Source organism: Eucyclogobius newberryi, unplaced genomic scaffold (assembly GCF_026437365.1).
Source record: "Eucyclogobius newberryi isolate DKJ021-1_F unplaced genomic scaffold, fEucNew1.0.hap1 SCAF_10, whole genome shotgun sequence".
In the NCBI taxonomy this organism is placed as follows: domain Eukaryota; kingdom Metazoa; phylum Chordata; class Actinopteri; order Gobiiformes; family Gobiidae; genus Eucyclogobius; species Eucyclogobius newberryi.
Window position 1 is genome coordinate 21384331 of NW_027315724.1, and position 19914 is coordinate 21404244.

The following is a 19914-nucleotide window of genomic DNA, read 5'->3' on the forward strand; positions in this document are numbered from 1 at the left end:
TCTGAGGCTGCATCACCTCTTTTGCATTCAAACCCAGTACGACCACATCCTCAGAGGCATTTCTTCTGCTCTAGTTCTGCTTCCTGTCACATGACGTATCAAATGTGACATGTCAAAGTGAAACCCATGAACCGCAGTGTCACATGTGAGAGCCGAACACCTGTAAGAGCCGAACACCTGTAAGAGTCAAACACACGTAAGAGTCGTCCTACTCATGAACGCACAGCCATAAAAGTGTCTGGTGCTGCTTGGTTTTAATGACATTTAAAAAGAAACGTTCAACAAAACCACCGTCTATAACTGTCTATAATAACTGGTTGTAATCATTCCCAACTGGTCAATACATACGTGACCTTGGGCATTTGTTTTTCTTGCTTGGTCAACATGATGGACATTATCTTCCATGTTCCGAGCTGCACTAGATAAATGTGCCGCGGAGAAAAATGGCGTAAATGGCACTAGTATGGCCCATAATGTGTTTTATTGATGTATGCTCCCATTCATGCATCAGATGTTACGTGTAGCATCAGATGGCCACTCTGCAGAGCTTTTTAGAGACCTGATATGATCCTGATTGCTCACACAATAGACGCTCATAAATGAGGACAACGTGAGCGCATGAGATAACAACTAATGTCTCTGCAGTGTCTCCAACTCTCCTGAACTGACAGACACTACACCTCGCACCTTTTTTCATAGTTTTGGCCGGGGTGCGACTTATACTTATATTTATACTTATATACTTATACTCCGGAGCGACTTTAATGTGATATTATTTGTTATTTTCACACTTTCTTGCACACTTTTTTCACACTTTTTTTTTTTCGTTCATAGAACCGTAGTTACTTCCGTAACCGTTGTTAGCGCTAAAACTACACGTCCCACAATGCCGCTGGTGGCCGCCCCTCCCCCGCGCGGCTCTTCACTGCCCTGTGTACTGCGGAGGAAGAAGTGCTGAGAGAAGTAAGACACGCGTTTGCGCACTTTACAGCACTTACGCACCTCAGACCAGAGTCTGAGGAGGACAGAGACGTGTGTCTTTATGAAACACGGGGAAGAAAGAAAGAAGACTGTTTTGTGGATGTTAGAGTTGTGCTAAAAGTGGAGCTAACAACAAGAAAACTAACTTCTCTGATGATGCTCTGAGGAAAACATCCTCTACAAACCTGGACAGATCAGGAGCCACAGGTAAAAACACAGGTCAGAGTGTAATAAAGTATGAACATGACTGTTTCCACACTAATGTGACTGTGAACACAAACACAATGACCTCATTTGAGTCACTACATGAATCATTTGTCACTAAGATCAACTTAAACTATGAAAATAGTGAGCTTGTATTGAGTTTGAGCAGAAACATGTCTGTGATATGAACCTTTCACATCAGAAATGAGAAGTCTTTCACCTGCTGCACATTTGTGCAACAGTCTCCACAACTATTACTACGCTGTAAGAAAGTAATTTATTTCTTATATCTTTAATTGTTTTATTTTGTACATAATATTTGGCCCACGATTTGAGAAAAGAGTTTGGTTTGATGGAAACTGTGGCTCATAACTTAACCTCCTTAAACGCTCCACGTCTGTTTGTATTTAGTGGTGTGTCAGTTCAGGTGTAAAGAGACTACACAGACTACACAGACGTGGAAATGTTAGTTAGTACATTCAAAAGGTTTTTTAAATCTTGAGAAGTTTATTTTGTTATAAAGTCAAATACAATATTTTTCAGTTCCAAATACCTATTTAACAATATTTAACAATAGATTAAATGTTTATCTCTGTAGATCAACTCTGAAGTTGTAATGCACAAAAACTGAAGCACAGTGTTGGTGAAATTACACTTGTTTTTCTTAATACATTTCAGTTTATGAGAACAAACGTGTTTGTCCATCCATCCAGCTTCTGCCGCTTTATCCGGGGCCGGGTCGCGGGGGCAGCAGTCTGACCAGGGACTCCCAGACTTCCTTCTCCCCAGACACTTCTTCCGGGGGGATCCCGAGGCGTTCCCAGGCCAGCCGAGAGACATAGTCTCTCCAGCGTGTCCTGGGTCTTCCCCGGGGCCTCTTCCCGGTGGGACATGCCTGAAACACCTCCCGAGGGAGGCGCCCAGGAGGCATCCGGAACAGATGCCCGAGCCACCTCAGCTGGCTCCTCTCGACGTGGAGGAGCAGCGGCTCTACTCCGAGCTCCCCCCGTGTGGCCGAGCTCCTCACCCTATCTCTAAGGGAGCGCCCAGCCACACGGCGGAGGAAACTCATTTCGACCGCTTGTATCCGCGATCTTGTTCTTTCGGTCACTACCCAAAGCTCATGACCATAGGTGAGGTCAGAACGTAGACCGACCGGTAAATAGAGAGCTTTGCCTTTCGGCCCAGCTCCCTCTTTACCACAACGGTCCGATGCAGCGACTGCATCACTGCAGCCGCTGCACCGATCCGCCTGTCGATCTCCCGCTCCATCCTTCCCTCACTCGTGAACAAGACCCCGAGATACTTGAACTCCTCCACTTGGGGCAAGGACACCCCACCCACCTGGAGAGGGCAAGCCACCTTTTTCCGGTCGAGAACCATGGCCTCAGATTTGGAGGTGCTGATTCTCATCCCAGCCGCTTCACACTCGGCTGCAAACCGTCCCAGTGCATGTTGCAGGTCCGGGTTTGATGGAGCCATCAGGACAACATCGTCTGCAAACAGCAGAGATGGAATCCTGTGGTCCCCAAACCGGACACCCTCCGACCCCTGACTGCGCCTAGAAATTCTGTCCATAAAAATTATGAACAGAACCGGTGACAAAGGGCAGCCCTGGCGGAGTCCAACATGCACTGGGAACAGGTCTGACTTACTGCCGGCAATGCGAACACAGCTCCTGCTCCGGTCATACAGGGACCGGACAGCCCTGAGCAAAGGGCCCCGGACCCCGTACTCCCGGAGCACCCGCCAAAGGACACCCCGAGGGACACGGTCGAAAGCCTTCTCCAGATCCACAAAGCACATGTGGACTGGTTGGGCAAACTCCCATGCGCCCTCGAGCACCCGATGGAGGGTATAGAGCTGGTCCAGTGTTCCACGACCGGGACAAAAACCACTCTGCTCCTCCTGAATCCGAGGTTCGACTATCGGTCGGATTCTCCTCTCCAGTACCTTGGAATAGACCTTACCCGGGAGGCTGAGGAGTGTGATCCCTCTGTAGTTGGAACACACCCTCCGGTCCCCCTTCTTGAACAGAGGGACCACCACCCCGGTCTGCCAGTCCAGAGGCACGGTCCTCGAACGCCACGCGATGTTGCAGAGACGTGTCAACCAAGACAGTCCTACAACATCCAGATACTTTAGGTACTCAGGGCGGATCTCATCCACCCCCGGAGCCCTGCCACCGAGGAGTTTGCGAACAACCTCAGTGACTTCAGCTTGGGTGATGGATGAGCCAGCCTCCGAGTTCCCGGTCTCTACTTCCTCTTCGGAAGACGTGACTGAGGGATTAAGGAGTCCTCAAAGTATTCCTTCCACCGTCCGACGACATCCCCAGTCGAGGTCAGCGGGCCTCCACCCGCACCGTAAACGGTGTTGGTGAAACACTGCTCCCCCCTCCTGAGGCGCCGGACGGTTTGACAGAATTTCTTTGGTGCCGACCGATAGTCCTCCTCCATGACCTCCCCGAACTCCTCCCAGGCCCGGGTTTTTGCCTCTGCGACAGCACGAGCCGCGGCTCGCTTGGCCTGCCGATACCCGTCGATGACCTCCGGAGACCTACAAGCCAGAGTGGCCTGATAGGCCTCCTTCTTCAGTCTGACGGCATCCCTTACTTCCGGTGTCCACCACCGGGTTCGGGGGTTGCCGCCACGACAGGCACCGGAGACCTTGCGACCACAACTCCGAGCAGCCGCATCAACAATGGAGGCGGAGAACATGGTCCACTCGGACTCAATGTCCCCAACCTCCCCCGGGACATGGGAGAAGCTCTCCCGGAGGTGCGAGTTGAATACCCTACTGACAGAGGGCTCCACTAGACGTTCCCAACAGACCCTCACAATGCGCTTGGGTCTGCCAAGTCTGTCCGGCTTCCTCCTCCGCCAGCGGATCCAACTCACCACCAGGTGGTGATCGGTTGACAACTCTGCCCCTCTCTTCACCCGAGTGTCCAAGACACGCGGCCGGAGGTCTGATGACACGACAACAAAGTCGATCATTGACCTCCGGCCTAGGGTGTCCTGGTGCCATGTGCACTGATGGACACCCTTGTGCTTGAACATGGTGTTCGTTATGGACAATCCGTGGCTAGCACAGAAGTCCAATAACTGAACACCGCTCGGGTTCAGATCGGGGAAGCCGTTCTTCCCGATCACCCCTCTCCAGGTGTCACTGTCATTGCCCACGTGGGCGTTGAAGTCCCCCAGTAGAACAACGGAGTCCCCGGTCGGTGCACTGTCCAGTACCCCTCCCAAGGACTCCAAGAACTCTGCACTGCTGTTCGGCCCGTAGGCCGCCACAACAGTGAGAGACCTGTCCCCCACCCGAAGGCAGAGGGACGCGACCCTCTCATTCACCGGGGTAAACTCCAACACGTGGCGGCTGAGCTGAGGGGCTATAAGCAAGCCCACACCAGCCCGCCGCCTCTCCCCGCGGACAACACCAGAGAAGTGGAGCGTACAGCCCCTCTCGAGTAGATGGGTTCCAGAGCCCAAACTGTGCGTGGAGGTGAGGCCGACTATATCTAGTCGGTATCGCTCAACCTCCCGCACAAGCTCAGGCTCTTTCCCCCCAGCGAGGTGACATTCCATGTCCCCAGAGTTAGTCTCTGTGTCTGGAGATCTGGTCGCCGAGGCCCCTGCCGTCGACTGCCGCCCAGATCTCTCTGCACCGGCCCCTTATGGATCCTCCTGCGGGTGGTGGGCCCACGGGAGGGCGGCCCCACGTCGCTCTTTCGAGCTGTTCCCGGCCGGGCCCCGTGGGGTAAGACCCGGCCACCAGGCGCTCGCCATGGAGCACCCATCCCAGGGCTGGCTTCAGGATGGGGCCCCGGTGACGCCGATCCGTGCGACGTAAACTGCCTAGTTCTTGTTGTCATCATAAGAGGCTTCTGAACCGATCTTTGTCTGACCCGTCACCTTGGACCTGTTTGCCTTGGGAGACCCTACCAGGGGCATGAAGCCCCCGACAACATAGCTCCCGGGATCATTCGGGCACTCAAACCCCTCCACCACGTTAAGGTATTTTTCTTAATACATTTCAGTTTATGAGAACAAACGTGTTTGTTTTTTCTTTTAATTGATCCAGTAATTGCTTCAAAAACAGCGTAGGCTATATAAAGCTATTTCTTATATTTTTTTTATCGTTTTATGTTTTACGTTATGTTCGAGTCGCGACCCAGCCTGAGCGTTGAAATTCGGCCCGTGGCCCAAAATGAGTTTGACACCCCTGGTCTAGTCTATGTGATAAAAATGACATTTTTTAACTTCAAATTTTGCAGCATGGGACCAGTTTTGAATTGAATTGCTGTTGACTATCCATTTAAAACAATAATATCTGATAACGAGCCGTGTTGTGACTAAACGTGTCAAACCTTGTGGCTTGTTTTTGGAGCCATTTTGGGTCAATGAACGGCACAGTGTCCAGTGATATCCCGAATCCCTGCGGCCTTCACCTTATCTTCAACTCTTATCTGCAGTCTTCGTCACGGCTATAAGCAACGACCTTTTCTATATCTACATCGGAGGGTAACATTTGTGAAAGGGAATTCTCTTTGTCCTTTCCACCAGACAACGATGTGGCCTTTTTTATCTGGAACAACTCGTGCCGCATTATCTCGATCGTGCACGTGTGTGGAAAAGGATTATCAATTTATCTTTTTCTGGTGTTCACATTTGGCGCTCCAGCTACATTTTAAAACAAACAAAAATGCCGTCTCGTTCTTGTGGACCCAATCTCATGTCGCTTCTCTTTTGTGTCTTGTCCTGTGCCAAGTAACAACCAATTACCGTATTTTCTGAACTATAAGTCGCCGGAGTATAAGTCGCACCAGCCAAAAAATGCATAATATAGAAGAAAAAAACATATCTTATAAGTCGCACTGGAGTATGAAATGTGGTTGCAAGTGTGAAAATAACAAATAATATCACATATAAGTCGCTCTGTAGTATAGGTATATAAGTATAAATATAAGTATAAGTCGCACCCCGGCCAAAACTATGAAAAAAGGTGCAATTTATAGTCCGGAAAACATGGTATCTTCAGTTCATTAGAAATGATTGATAATCTCAGTAGAGTTTTTACTTCAATGTGAAGGAAGTCTGAAGTACACCAGCGCAAAACAATGATTGCATTTGTTTCTCTCTCTTTGGGGAATGTGAAATGGGAATGGGAAAGTGATGCAATTCTTCATCAGTTTGATTGATTGTTTAACTTTGCCTCCAGCAAGATCAGCTTTCTGTGGACTGCCTTTCCTAAGAAGTCACTTTCAAATCATTTACAGGACCTGGAACCTTATTAGCCCCTGTGTCGGAGAGGAGGGCTAGAGGTCATTTTCACACTCTGAATATGAACACAGGGCGGGGTCAGGGGTCACAGGGGGCGGGTCTACCTGCTGCGAAAAGCTTTTTGAATTCCCCACAAATTGTCATGTTATATAACAACAACAATGATGATACAATTATGTTTGAAATATGTAAAAGACTAAGTTTAATTTCATAAGGCGTTGACAAATTAATTTGATCACTTTTTTTTTTGTTTTTTTGTTTGCTGCACCGTGATTGACAATTATGACAATTAATTCCAACACAAAAACCTCCTCTTGAATTCAGTGGCCTAAATTCATCTTAAAAAATTAAAAAAAAAAACTTTCTTTGTCTTTTCCCCAACAGCAAATCAAATCCAAATCTAATGTCGCACTTAATATTCACAGTCTCTGGTCACGTGCTCTTCTCGTGAGTGAACCCTGCAGCTACTCTCTCCGTCTCATTATCCCCTACAGTCGCCCACAGCTGATATCTGAGGTCCGACTCGCGACCTGTTTATCACGGAGCCTTGGAAACGGGAGGCGTTGCCGGCGCGAGCAGCAGCGGTGCGTGAGCGCGCGCGCGTCCCGCTCCTTCTGGTCATCGCGGCGCGCGGAGCGAAGAGGCGCGTCACAGGAGCGGTCCGTCCAGTGGAGAGACGCAGCGGCATCGTTCAGGCTGGAAACAGAAGATCAGAGATGCAAAAGGAGCCAGAATGCCTGAGTTTGAAGCTGATTCATTACGCGTTTATTTTATGTTTTATTTTTTTGGCAGTGAATGAAATGTAACGTCAACTTGAGGAGCCAAACTCAGCACGTTAAGTTGTCTCAGTCCCTTTAGTGCCAATGCTGGAATGGCTCATAGTTGTGTCCATTGTGATCCTGGTGGTCTTCCTCTGGCCAGGTGCGTGTTTCTGCAGAACGGGACAGATGATGAACGCGCTGCTGGGGAAGAAACCGGGCTCTGACGTTACACCGGACCCCCCCGCGTACGTCTGCAAACCGTCCGCCCTGGCCAACTACCTGGTGAAGCACTGCAGAAGTTTCACCGACTATTGTCCGCGCGCGGGCTGGACGTGCAGGGCGAGCGCGGTGCTCCGGAGCGTGCGGGAGGCGTGCGGGCCGTACGGCGGCGCGGTGCAGTTCGTGCGGGATCATCTGCAGCTGAGCGACGAGGGTCTGGTGGCGCTGGACTGGGCAGTACCGTCGTACCAGAGGCGGCGCAGGACGTCCAGCCACTCGCACAGCCCCGTGCTGCTCGTCGTGCCCAATTCGTTCGGGAGGATCACGAGAAATGTGAAAAAGGTGAGAGAGATTGAGAGAGTGTGTGCTGTGTAGTGCAGTAAATATCCCCCCAGGGCAACAGCAACAAGGTGTGTATGGGAAAGTTTGTGTTTGCTACAAAGACCAATGATGTGTGTACGTGACAGTGAGTTTAAGATGTAATAGACCCTTTAAAAAGGTGTAAAACAAAACATTATACATTCTGGAATAGAGTTTGAATAAACAACTTCAGAATATCACAAAAATATGAAAAATCAAGGTGATTGTGTTAAATAAAAGCCACTCAGATGCATGTGATGTGAGGGATGTCAGAACCTGCTTTAAAGACATTTGCGTTTGTATTACATTAATTATTTATTTATAAAGAGATTATGACTTTAAAGGTGCCATAACATGCTTTTTTCACGTTTCGTAGTCTATCCTAAGTGTATAATTGATAATAATAAGGGTTGTGCAACACCCATAACATAATAGTTAAAGGCGGTATGGACGATTTTTCGGCGATTTGAGAACGCAGGCGGAAGTGCGCATGCGCACTCCCCCGTACGGACTGATACAACACACACATGCGTTTGTTTATTTGCGCAACGGAGCGCATCGTATCGCTCGTCTCCCGTAGATTTCTGTCCACTTCTGCGTCAGCTCGAACTGTCTTTCTACGTCTTCATTTTGCCCCGTACACTGAGGGAACTATATTATGATAGATCCATGCGCTTAGACACGCGGAAACGTGGGGACGAGCCTGACGCGGCTGCAGGTGAGCGGTAGGTGCGTTTTATGATTGATACGTGGCAGGACTAATGATTTATCCACGCCACGAGGAAATATGATAAAAAAAATTGCTGAAAAAAATTGTCCATTCCACCTTTAAGAAATATCACCCAGACCTTGGACCCCCTCACCAACCCGGAAATGCAAACGGCTTGGTTTGATATTTGGGCCTTTTTGAGCCGTGTTTCCTCGTAAATCGAAGCAGAAAAACTCGGGGCTTGTATGGGGAGACACGGGAGCCTGGAGCAGCGCGGAGCCGGGGGGAAGGGGGCGGGAGGCGTCAGGCGGGAGGGGGGAGGGGGAGGGGGGATGATGACGCGCGCCTGTGGTTATGACGCGGTCTTGTACCCACCGCCCGTCAGTTTGGAGATTCGAGGAAAGGAGATAGTCTGTAATATAGCTAAACACTGCGGGAATCAATCAAAAAACACTCTGGGTACATATGAATCACAAATAGCAATGTAAAAAGGTTAAAAGCTCTGAAAAGTCGATTTTGCACGTTATGGGACCTTTAATAATGAAGGCAAAATCCTGATTTTTAGGTTTTTCTGGACTCAGGAAACAACATAAATAAATAAGCTTGGTTGGTAAAAGGGTTTTTATTTGTATAATGTGTGTAATGTGTTGTAAATGTTTTGTAAAAGTAATGTATAGTAAAGTACTAGTTCTCTGTTTAGTATAGAGTGTATAAAAACATTCAACTATTGTACAACATCTGATAGGTTGTTCCCACTTACAAAACACCAAATTGCCCGTTGAGTCTCTGGACCAAAAAAATGTCAGACTTTATTTAGTCTGACAAATTATGCAAGGTGTTGCCATGACATCACGGGCTGCAGGGGCAAAAGGTCACGGGTTTAAAATGTATAGCGTTTAAATGGATGGATGTGATTTCACCTGCTTTTGTCTGACCGGTGTGACGTTAAAGGCAATTACAGAGCCAGTCACTCAACACTGAAGGAAATTAGTCGAGCGAAGTTAATTAAATCTCAATTTCATCTGGACTCAGCAGCTCGAGTCAGTGTCGGCTGACGGCTCAGGAAAAGGTAAAACGGCATTGCACAATATCAAAGCAGAACTGTGAGCGGTTTCCAAATCCACCGTGATTCATCTTTGTAAACAAAAGCTTTATGATTCAAACAATACGGCTGCAAGACTCTAAAACAGATACAAAAATGCTTAGTTTATCAGGCCAAGATCAGGCTTTGACAAGGTGTGGCTTATATTCTCTATTTAGAAACCTTCAATCACTATATTTCCACCTTTATTTTGTCGCTAATGTGTTTAAAAAGGCTGACAATCTGCACCATCTGTCCCACCGTCCCACCAAATGCTCAGTGTCTGTTCAGTCTGTGGGATTCACTTTGGAAGGTCTAAAGACAGAAACATCCACCAATCAGGAACGTTCTGGTACATCCACCAATCAGGAACGTTCTGGTCTCCGCTGAGAGTCACAATAGCAGAACATCCAGAACTTTCTCTGGAGCAGAGGATGAAACAAGCTCCGGTTTGTGTGGGCAGAGGGCAAAGCAGAGAGAGACTGGCACAGTCAGAGCAGGTGTGTTTGAGGTGCAGCACATAAAGGAGGACTAAAGCTGGACTAAAGCAGGTCTAAAGCAGGACTAGAGCAGGACTAAAGCAGGACTAAAGCTGGACTAAAGCAGGTCTAAAGCAGGACTAGAGCAGGACTAAAGCAGGACTAGAGCAGGACTAAAGCAGGACTAGAGCAGGACCAGAGCAGGACTAAAGCTGGACTAAAGCAGGACTAAAGCAGGACTAAAGCTGGACTAAAGCAGGTCTAAAGCAGGACTAAAGCAGGACTAAAGCAAGTCTAAAGCAGGACTAAAGCAGGACTAATGCAGGACTAGAGCAGGACTAGAGCAGGACTAGAGCAGGACTAAAGCTGGACTAAAGCAGGACTAAAGCTGGACTAAAGCAGGACTAAAGCAGGACTAAAGCTGGACTAAAGCAGGTCTAAAGCAGGACTAAAGCAGGACTAAAGCAAGTCTAAAGCAGGACTAAAGCAGGTCTAAAGCAGGTCTAAAGCAGGACTTGAGCAGGACTAAAGCAGGACTAAAGCAGGACTAAAGCAGGTCTAAAGCAGGACTAAAGCAGGACTAAAGCAGGACTAAAGCAGGTCTAAAGCTGGACTAAAGCAGGACTAGAGCAGGACTAAAGCAGGTCTAAAGCAGGTCTAAAGCAGGTCTAAAGCAGGACTAAAGCAGGTCTAAAGCAGGTCTAAAGCAGGTCTAAAGCAGGTCTAAAGCAGGACTAAAGCAGGACTAAAGCAGGTCTAGAGCAGGACTTGAGCAGGACTAAAGCAGGTCTAAAGCAGGACTAAAGCAGGACTAAAGCAGGTCTAAAGCAGGTCTAAAGCAGGACTAAAGCAGGACTAAAGCAGGTCTAAAGCAGGACTAGAGCAGGACTAAAGCAGGACTAAAGCAGGTCTAAAGCAGGACTAAAGCAGGACTAAAGCAGGTCTAATGCAAGTCTAAAGCAGGTCTAAAGCAGGACTAAAGCAGGTCTAATGCAAGTCTAAAGCAGGTCTAAAGCAGGTCTAAAGCAGGACTAAAGCAGGACTAAAGCAGGTCTAAAGCAGGTCTAAAGCAGGACTAAAGCAGGTCTAAAGCAGGACTAAAGCAGGACTAAAGCAGGTCTAAAGCAGGTCTACAGCAGGACTAAAGCAGAAATAAAGCAGAACTAAAGCAGGACTAAAGCAGGTCTAAAGCAGGACTAAAGCAGAACTAAAGCAGGTCTAAAGCAGGACTAAAGCAGGACTAAAGCAGGACTAAAGCAGGTCTAAAGCAGGACTAAAGCAGGACTAAAGCAGGTCTAAAGCAGGACTAAAGCAGGACTAAAGCAGGACTAAAGCAGGTCTAAAGCAGGACTAAAGCAGGACTAAAGCAGGTCTAAAGCAGGACTAAAGCAGGTCTAAAGCAGGTCTAAAGCAGGTCTAAAGCAGGTCTAAAGCAGGACTAGAGCAGGACTAGAGCAGGACTAAAGCAGGTCTAGAGCAGGACTAAAACAGGTCTAAAGCAGAACTAGAGCAGGACTAGAGCAGGACTAGAGCAGGACTAGAGCAGGTCTAAAGCAGGTCTAAAGCAGGACTAGAGCAGGACTAGAGCAGGACTAAAGCAGGTCTAGAGCAGGACTAAAACAGGTCTAAAGCAGAACTAGAGCAGGACTAGAGCAGGACTAGAGCAGGTCTAGAGCAGGACTAGAGCAGGACTAGAGCAGGACTAGAGCAGGACTAGAGCAGGACTAAAGCAGGTCTAAAGCAGGACTAAAGCAGGTCTAAAGCAGGTCCAAAGCAGGACTAAAGCAGGACTAGAGCAGGACTAGAGCAGGACTAAAGCAGGTCTAAAGCAGGTCCAAAGCAGGACTAAAGCAGGACTAGAGCAGCTCTAGAGCAGAACTAAATGAAAGAACGTGACAAAATCTCAGAATCTCATGAATATATAAATGAGATATTTTGTTTCATATTTTCTGCACCAACTCAATATCCAACAGGCAAAAATACAAACAAACGTAGTCCATAACTGCAGTTGACGATATATTCTTGTTAATTTTTCATATGAATCAAAGATAAAAAGCTATATATAGATACAAGATTGGTTATGGCTTAATCAGGCTAAATATTGTACAATGTTGATTCGTGGTCCATTCTATTTTAGGGACTGTTTGAAACCGAATAGAAGCATTAAAAGAACAATTGAGATCTGAATTCACAAAATACAAGATGAAACCCGGTCCTCCTACACATCTTGTTGTTGTAAAAGTGAACAGACTCAAATAGAGACCTGTGATCACTGGTTTGTGAAATAGTTTTCATAAAGGATCCTGCTTCACATGGAGAGCACCTGTCACTCACACCTGCCCATGCACGCAATTTATGCCTTCAATTTACGGCCATTATGTGACCTAGTTCTGCTCACTCTGTACCAAGCTGGCTTTCAGTCAAATACTTAGCGTAGCTTCTGCTTGGTGGGTTGGTTATGTGTTTTTCCACTACATTTACGATTAAATAAAGACACAACGTTCAGTTTATATGTATTAAGATCCTAAACCAGTGTCAATAATAGTAGTTCATCGTTGTGACCAGAGAGCAAGATGGTCATGTTCTATGTTCTCTGTTCTATTTATGTATTTATTTATTTATTTTTGAAAAGGAAAAACCCAAACAGTTTGTTTTACAGTGCATTTATTGTGAAAATCCCCAACACTTTGTTGTATAGTGCATTGTTCTGTGTCATCAGTTCTGTGTACAAATACAGTACAAGTACAAGAGTATGAATACAGTACAAGTACAAGAGTATGAATACAGTACAAGTACAAGAGTATAAATACAGCACAAGTACAAGAGTACACATACAGTACAAGTACAAGAGTATAAATACAGTACAAGTACAAGAGTACACATACAATACAAGTACAAGAGTATAAAAACAGTACAAGTACAAGAGTATAAATACAGTACAAGTACAAGAGTATTAATACAGTACAAGTACAATAGTATAAATACAGTACAAGAGTATAAATACAGTACAGGTACAAGAGTACAAATACAGTACAAGTATAAGAGTACAAATACAGTACAAGTACAGGAGTATAAATACAGTACAAGTACAAGAGTACACATACTGTACAAGTACAAGAGTACACATACAGTACAAGTGCAAGAGTATAAATACAGTACAAGTACAAGAGTTTAAATACAGTACAAGTAAGATAAGATAAGATATTCCTTTATTGTCCCACATGGGGAAATTTCATTGGTGCAACGCAGGTAGATACAGAGATAGATACAGAAGAACAGATCACTTATAGGAAGTCTGAAAAACACTTTCAGTAGAAGATCTCCTATAAATAAACAAAAAACTCCCATAGACAAATAAACAAACAAATACATAAATACCATTGCATGTGATCACGACAGTAATTGCACATGAATATGTGTCACGACAGCACATAGATTGCACATGAATTTCACATGAATTGCACATGAATTCCAACAGCAATTGCACATATGACAGAGTTGCACATCAGTATTAGGTTAGGTCAGTATTGCGAGTGTTCAGTACTAACAGTTTTTGTTATAAAGTCTGACAGCAGCAGGAAGGAAAGACCTGCGGAACCTTTCCTTCACACATCGAGGGTGGATCAGTCTCTCACTGAAGCTGCTTTCCAGAGCAGAGAGAGTGTCCTGCAGGGGGTGAGACTCATGGTCCAGCATAGATGTGAATCTAGCCAGGACCCTCCTGTCCCCCACCTCCTGCACCGAGTCCAGAGCACAGCCCAGGACGGAGCTGGACTTCTTGATGACTCTGTCCAGCCTCTTCCTCTCCCTCTCTGTGATGCTGCTGCTCCAGCAGGCCACACCGTACAGGAGGGCTGATGCCACCACAGAGTCGTAGAAGGTCTTCAGGAGTGGCCCTGTCACTCCAAAAGACCTGAGTCTCCTCAGGAGGTAGAGCCGACTCTGGCTCTTCCTGTACAGTGCGTCTGTGTTATGAGTCCAGTCCAGTTTGTGGTTCAGATGAACACCCAGGTACTTGTATGAGTCCACTCTCTCAATGTCCCATCCCTGGATGTTCACTGGTGAGGGGGCAGTGGGGTGGCGTCTGCGGAAATCCACCACCATCTCCTTGGTCTTCCCCGCGTTGATGAGGAGGTGGTTCCGCTGACACCAGTCCACAAAGTCCTGCGCCAGTCCCCTGTACTCCGCGTCATCGTCATCCGTGATGAGTCCGATGATGGCAGAGTCGTCAGAGAACTTCTGCAGGACACAGCTGTCCGTGTCATGTCTGAAGTCTGCAGTGTAAAGGGTGAAGAGAAAGGGCGCGAGGACAGTGCCCTGGGGCGCCCCCACACTGCAGGTCCGAGTGTCAGACACACAGTTCCGGGCTCTCACAAACTGGGGTCGGTCTGTGAGGTAGTCCAGGATCCACTCTGCCAGGTCATACTCCACACCAGCCGTCTCCAGCTTGTCCCTCAGGAGCAGCGGCTGGATGGTGTTGAAGGCACTCGAAAGATCGAAGAACAGGATCCTCACAGAGCTGCCAGGCTTTTCCAGGTGAGAGAGAGAGCGGTGCAGCAGGGAGATGACGGCGTCCTCCACTCCGATGCCAGACCGATATGCAAACTGCAGCGGGTCCATGGCTGAGCTCACGGTGGAGCGGAGGTGGTCCAGGACCAGCCGCTCCAGTGTCTTCATCAGGTGCCACTGGCTCTCACGTCCCAAGTATAAGAGTATAAATACAGTACAAGTGCAATAGTATACATACAGTACAAGTACAAGAGTATAAATACAGTACAGGTACAAGAGTATAAATACAGTACAAGTACAAGAGTTGAACCTCTTCAATCAGAAACGCTCAAAAGAAACAAAAGAAGTTTCTTTACACAGTTCAATGTATTATGTTTCTGTATTTTCTCAAATAATGTATATACTGTACTTCAAATGCTTTCTCTCCCCTATAATACAGTGGGTACGGAAAGAATTCAACCATTTGCTAAAATAAAAAAAGTTCATTTTATTTCTCATTAATGTACACTGTTGAGGCTGCCTGGGCGTTTCGGTCGAGATGGGCTGACTCTGAATCTGATTCAGATTCAGAGTCAGCCCATCTTGACCGGGGGAATAATCCAATTTATTAAAAAGATATGCTCAGTCTCATACGCAGTCACTCAATTATACTATACCAAAGGAGGAATATTATTATCCACTTTGTAGTGTTCTTGCAAATATTCACTACGTTCAGTCATCAGGTTGAAGAATGTCACATTTTCAATAAAACCACGTAAATGAAAATCTGCTGCTTAGTTCAGTGAAATGTCATGCCAGAGCGAGGCAGCGTTTAGTTTCTCTGCTCCTGGTTGTAGAACACACGGCCCCAGCAACTAATAATGCTCTAATGTTGTCTGCTTTTAAATCTGGGTGCAAAACATTACTGTAGGCTTGTAGCATGGGCTCGTAGGCTTTATTAGACAGGAACTGGTGAACTGATATAATTTATTATATTATATTTGTGATTTGTGGGTTTGGGTTGCTTGTGCATGAATTGTGCTTTATAAATGACAGTGCCTTACCTAAATACAACAACAACAAAACTAAAAAGCTTTTTGACAAAAACTGGTTGAATAAATGCCTTCTCAAAAACATGCAGTGGGGAAAGTTGTAAAGAGCGTTACATCGATGAGACTGAACAGCTACTACACAAAAAACACTCTTTTGAAGACAGTGAGGTGAAAGAGGAATTTTAAAAAAAGAACCCCTCTTTAAACAGAAATGGAGGTTAAAGGTTCAATTTGCCGGTCATATATAACAGCATTTTGAAGCCATGGGACGGGATCAGTCCTGGCAATTCAGATGATAATCCGGTACTCATCAGTGATAAGGAAACTACTGTCAGCTAACCACAGGATTCATACGGCCCATAACAGGCTGTTTGGGGAACAAAGAAGATTAGTTTCGGGAGAAACTTAAAACAGTGCAAACCACTAGATAAACAGGACAGGCAATTATCAGGAGGCTCCGCCCGGTGGGCAGGACTTATGCGTCTCAGAGTTGGATCAATATCAGAATAGATTTGCAGATTGAGAATGACTCTTGAATAAGAGTCAAAATGTCTTCCAACATTTTGCTCCCTATTTGCACTAAACAGTAACTTGTTAATACCTTTCTGAAATGAAAAACACAAGTCTAGACTCTGAGCTTGTGGAATTTGTCACTGGGCTGATAAACCTGCTGCAGCATTCTTTTACTGTGATTAAAACCAATTTGGTGAACGTCACAGAAACATGGACTCAAAGTGTGATTCTGTCACATTCCCACTATTCCAGCTGTTTCACTATTAACACATTATTTATAACATTTATAAATGTTAAACACCATGACTCACCCCAGATCATGAAGATAACAGCGCTTTATACAAACTGAACTAAGGCCTATCAGAAATCTCATGCGCGTTATTGTTGACACACTTAAGTATAAGTTTTATTTGCCGTCCTCAAAGTGCTTCATATGTAGTAGCCCTTTGGTCCTGTTACTGCCCTGGATCGTGCTCCTGTGGTGTTTGTCTGCACAGGGAGCCATAAACACATCATTTCACAGGCTGTTAATCTAATCTAACTTTGTGCTAAACCTTTATCACTGGACTCCTGCTCCACCATCTATAGTTTACACGCTTTGAGCATAAGAACGGATGTAGTCTTTTTATAATGAAATGGATTGCAACTAAACACCATATAGTTCTGCCGGCTCCACAGTCACTTTTCTTTCCATCATTTAAATAAACCCTGACGAACGACGCTATCAGAGGGTTAACATGGTTTGTGATACCATCTTAATTGCATTTAGAAGAGATAAGGAACCACCGTCTGTCATGCTGCCAAATCTATTTACCTCTTGTGTCGTATGATCAAGTCCAAAATACATATTTCTCTCCATTGATATTGTTATCTTGTTAGCTTTTCATTTCGTATGTATTTGGTCGGGACAGTGGAAGTGTAATGAACATCCTCTCATTCATACACATGTTTTTAGTGGTAGTCAGACACAGAGAGATACTACATAAACAGCCTAAAGCCCTTATAAACAAATAAGTATTATACATTATGCTGTGATGTAAATGGTAAACTTTAGCTTTGTACTTTGTACAAATACTAAGAGAATTTCTTTCCATTGTGATCTCACAGCTAGGATTTAAAAACATGTATTTTATTTCACTCTCTCAATGTATGAGTTAATCAGCCCTAATCACCTGAGCACACTGGAGGTATCATGAAGCCACTCACACAGGAATGTGTCTTTGTCTGATATTCATTCCTCTTTCATATAATTAAAGGAATTACCAAGCATTTTCCACTGGTGTCAGCCTCTGCCAACAGCATGTCATGGAAAGTGTCTGCCTTTAGTTCTAAAAGAACTCTTTGTTCAGTTGAGTGTGGATCTTTGCAGTGGCTTTCATGGAGCACAGAAGTCAAAGCTCATGCAAATATTGTATGTACTATGTGCAGTACTATTTAAGTTCATATAATGAAAAGTCTTACTCAACTGTTAACCTAGTATTTCTTCTAATTGGAACTGAAAATGAGTTTGACAGTTTCCAGCGGCTTGGAAACTGGTTCCATTCAAAGTTCCCTCCAATATTACCCATCATCCATCATTGTGTATGCAAATATAAGTATTCACATTTTCACGGGGTTCCCTGCTTCCCTCTTTTCCCCACAGTTATGTGAAACCGCCCTGCTTCACGGTTACCTCCCGGTCGTTTTCAATCGGCGGGGCCACAACGGGACCCCTCTCACCTCCGTCAAACTTCAGCAGTTTGGTGACCCCTCTGACCTCCGGGAGGCGGTGCGCTACATCCGCTACCGGCAGCCCGCGGGACGAGTGTACGCAGTGAGCGAGAGCACCGGGGCCGGCCTGCTGCTGTCCTACCTGGGAGAGTGCGGCTCGTCCAGCTATGTGACGGCGGCCGCCTGCCTGTCCCCGGTGTTCCGGTGCCAGAGCTGGTTTGAGAAGGGGCTGTGGGGGCCGCTCCAGTGGGGCATCGCGCTGTACCAGAAGACGGGCCTCAGCAGGTAAAGCCGACAATGAGAAATGATCAAGACAAACACACGGGCCAAGGACAGCCCTGCTGCTAATGAAACTGTGGACGTTATACAAGTGTTAAAAGAGGCGTCACTTTGTAATAACTACACCTGAATATGGCTTAATAAAGCATGACCACTTCACTCATAATATAGTTTACTAAGATGTTTACTATGATTCAGGCTTATTAACTATGAATTAAGGGGCTTGAGTTATAAGCCTGAATCATTGTTAATAAAAAAGTTTGTTCAATACTAATTAAGTCTTTGTCCTGCTTTGTTAAGACTACTAAAAGTTCAGTATTACAAAGTGTTACCAAACAATGAAAAGACATACAATTCCAATGTGTCAAGAGCTAGAACGTGAAAGTTCATATTCCTGTTGTGTCTTTGAGCAAGGCATGTCAACTGACTTTATTATGAACGAGTACGCATGATTCTGACTTTTTCCTTATACAATAATGTTCTTATTCTTCTAATGATAATTGAGGGAACATGTGAAATCCTTTTGTTTTGTGTGTAAACCTCTGTTGAATTGAAGTAATAAGAAGAATATTTATTTTCCCATCACATTAAAAAAGGTCTCTAAATATATCAAAGTGTTGAAGCATGAGAGTGCCCACCTGATTGGAGTGCCCACAGACAATTAAGGAAAGAATGAAGTCGCTATAGCAACAGATGATGCCCCCTTTCTCCCATTATTGATTTCCCTGAGACATCGTGATCCACATGGAGTGCATCAAATCAACGTTGAATTGACCGGCTTCTTTTAGCTCTGTTTTGATGGGTTCCTTCTTCTTCCGTGCAGGTACCGCAGCGCGCTGGGCCAAACCATCCAAACCGAGCGTCTGTTCTCCAGCTCCTCCTTACGGGGCATAGAAGAGGCTTTGTTCTGTCACAACTCAACCACAGCGCCACCTACGGGAAGCGGCCTGTCCTGGGACGCGTACTGGGAACACAACGAACCTCTGAGAGACGTGGACGAGGTGGCCATCCCGGTACTGAGCGTCTGCGCCAAGGACGACCCCGTTCGAGGCGACGCCAAGTCCACCATCCCGCTGGAACTTTTCGAGTCCAATCCGCACTTTTTCCTGCTCCTGACCAATCGCGGCGGTCACTGCAGCTTCGCCACCGCGTCTCACAGCGCACACGGGGACGCGGCGGCGAGTAACGGCGGGACGGACAGGCAAGAGAGCAACTGGAGTCACAAAACCGTGCTGGAATTCTTCCGGGCCAGCACGGACTTTTTCGCGGCGGAGGAAAGATCTAAGCAGTTGGCCGCGCGGAGGAGAGGGTTGGGCGGGGTCAGCAGCGGCAGGGCGTTCCGCGACCGCAGCATCAGCACGTGTAAGCGGGTGCTGGCCTGTTCTCATAATATTCACGCTTTTTACAACTGGCAGAGGTCCTATACGCGGTGATGAAGGCCGAGTGGAAGCACATGTACTCAACGTAATGACTGTAAGTGATTAGTTTTGATGTTCTAATGACTTACAGGTCATGTACAGTCATATATACAGTCATATATACAGTCATATATACAGTCGTGTGGGATTGTGTTCAGGATGTATTAAGGCCCAGTCCATGTTTTTGATGATGAGGGAGGGAATGTTGTTACTGTTAGATGCTGTGTTAGCCTTTGCATTACAATATTGTTTATAGTGAAAAATACCACAAAAAGAGCTGCTTAAAAATATATGTTGTAATGTTTCAAATAAGAGGTGGTGGGATTTCTGCATTTTGGTGATTATTTTACAGACATTTCACATTTGACTGATAAT

General features: G+C 46.0%; 1 protein-coding gene across 1 annotated transcript; it reads left to right on the top strand.

The window, feature by feature from the left end:
• The first annotated feature begins 7181 nt into the window (after window positions 1-7181).
• abhd15a (abhydrolase domain containing 15a) lies at window positions 7182-19646 on the top strand. The gene is made up of 3 exons (XM_072458123.1): window positions 7182-7792; window positions 17775-18127; window positions 18945-19646. Exons 1-3 carry the CDS (start codon window positions 7334-7336, stop codon window positions 19552-19554), a joined length of 1422 nt encoding a protein of 473 aa, XP_072314224.1. The 5' UTR covers window positions 7182-7333; the 3' UTR covers window positions 19555-19646.
• Window positions 19647-19914: the final 268 nt, after the last annotated feature.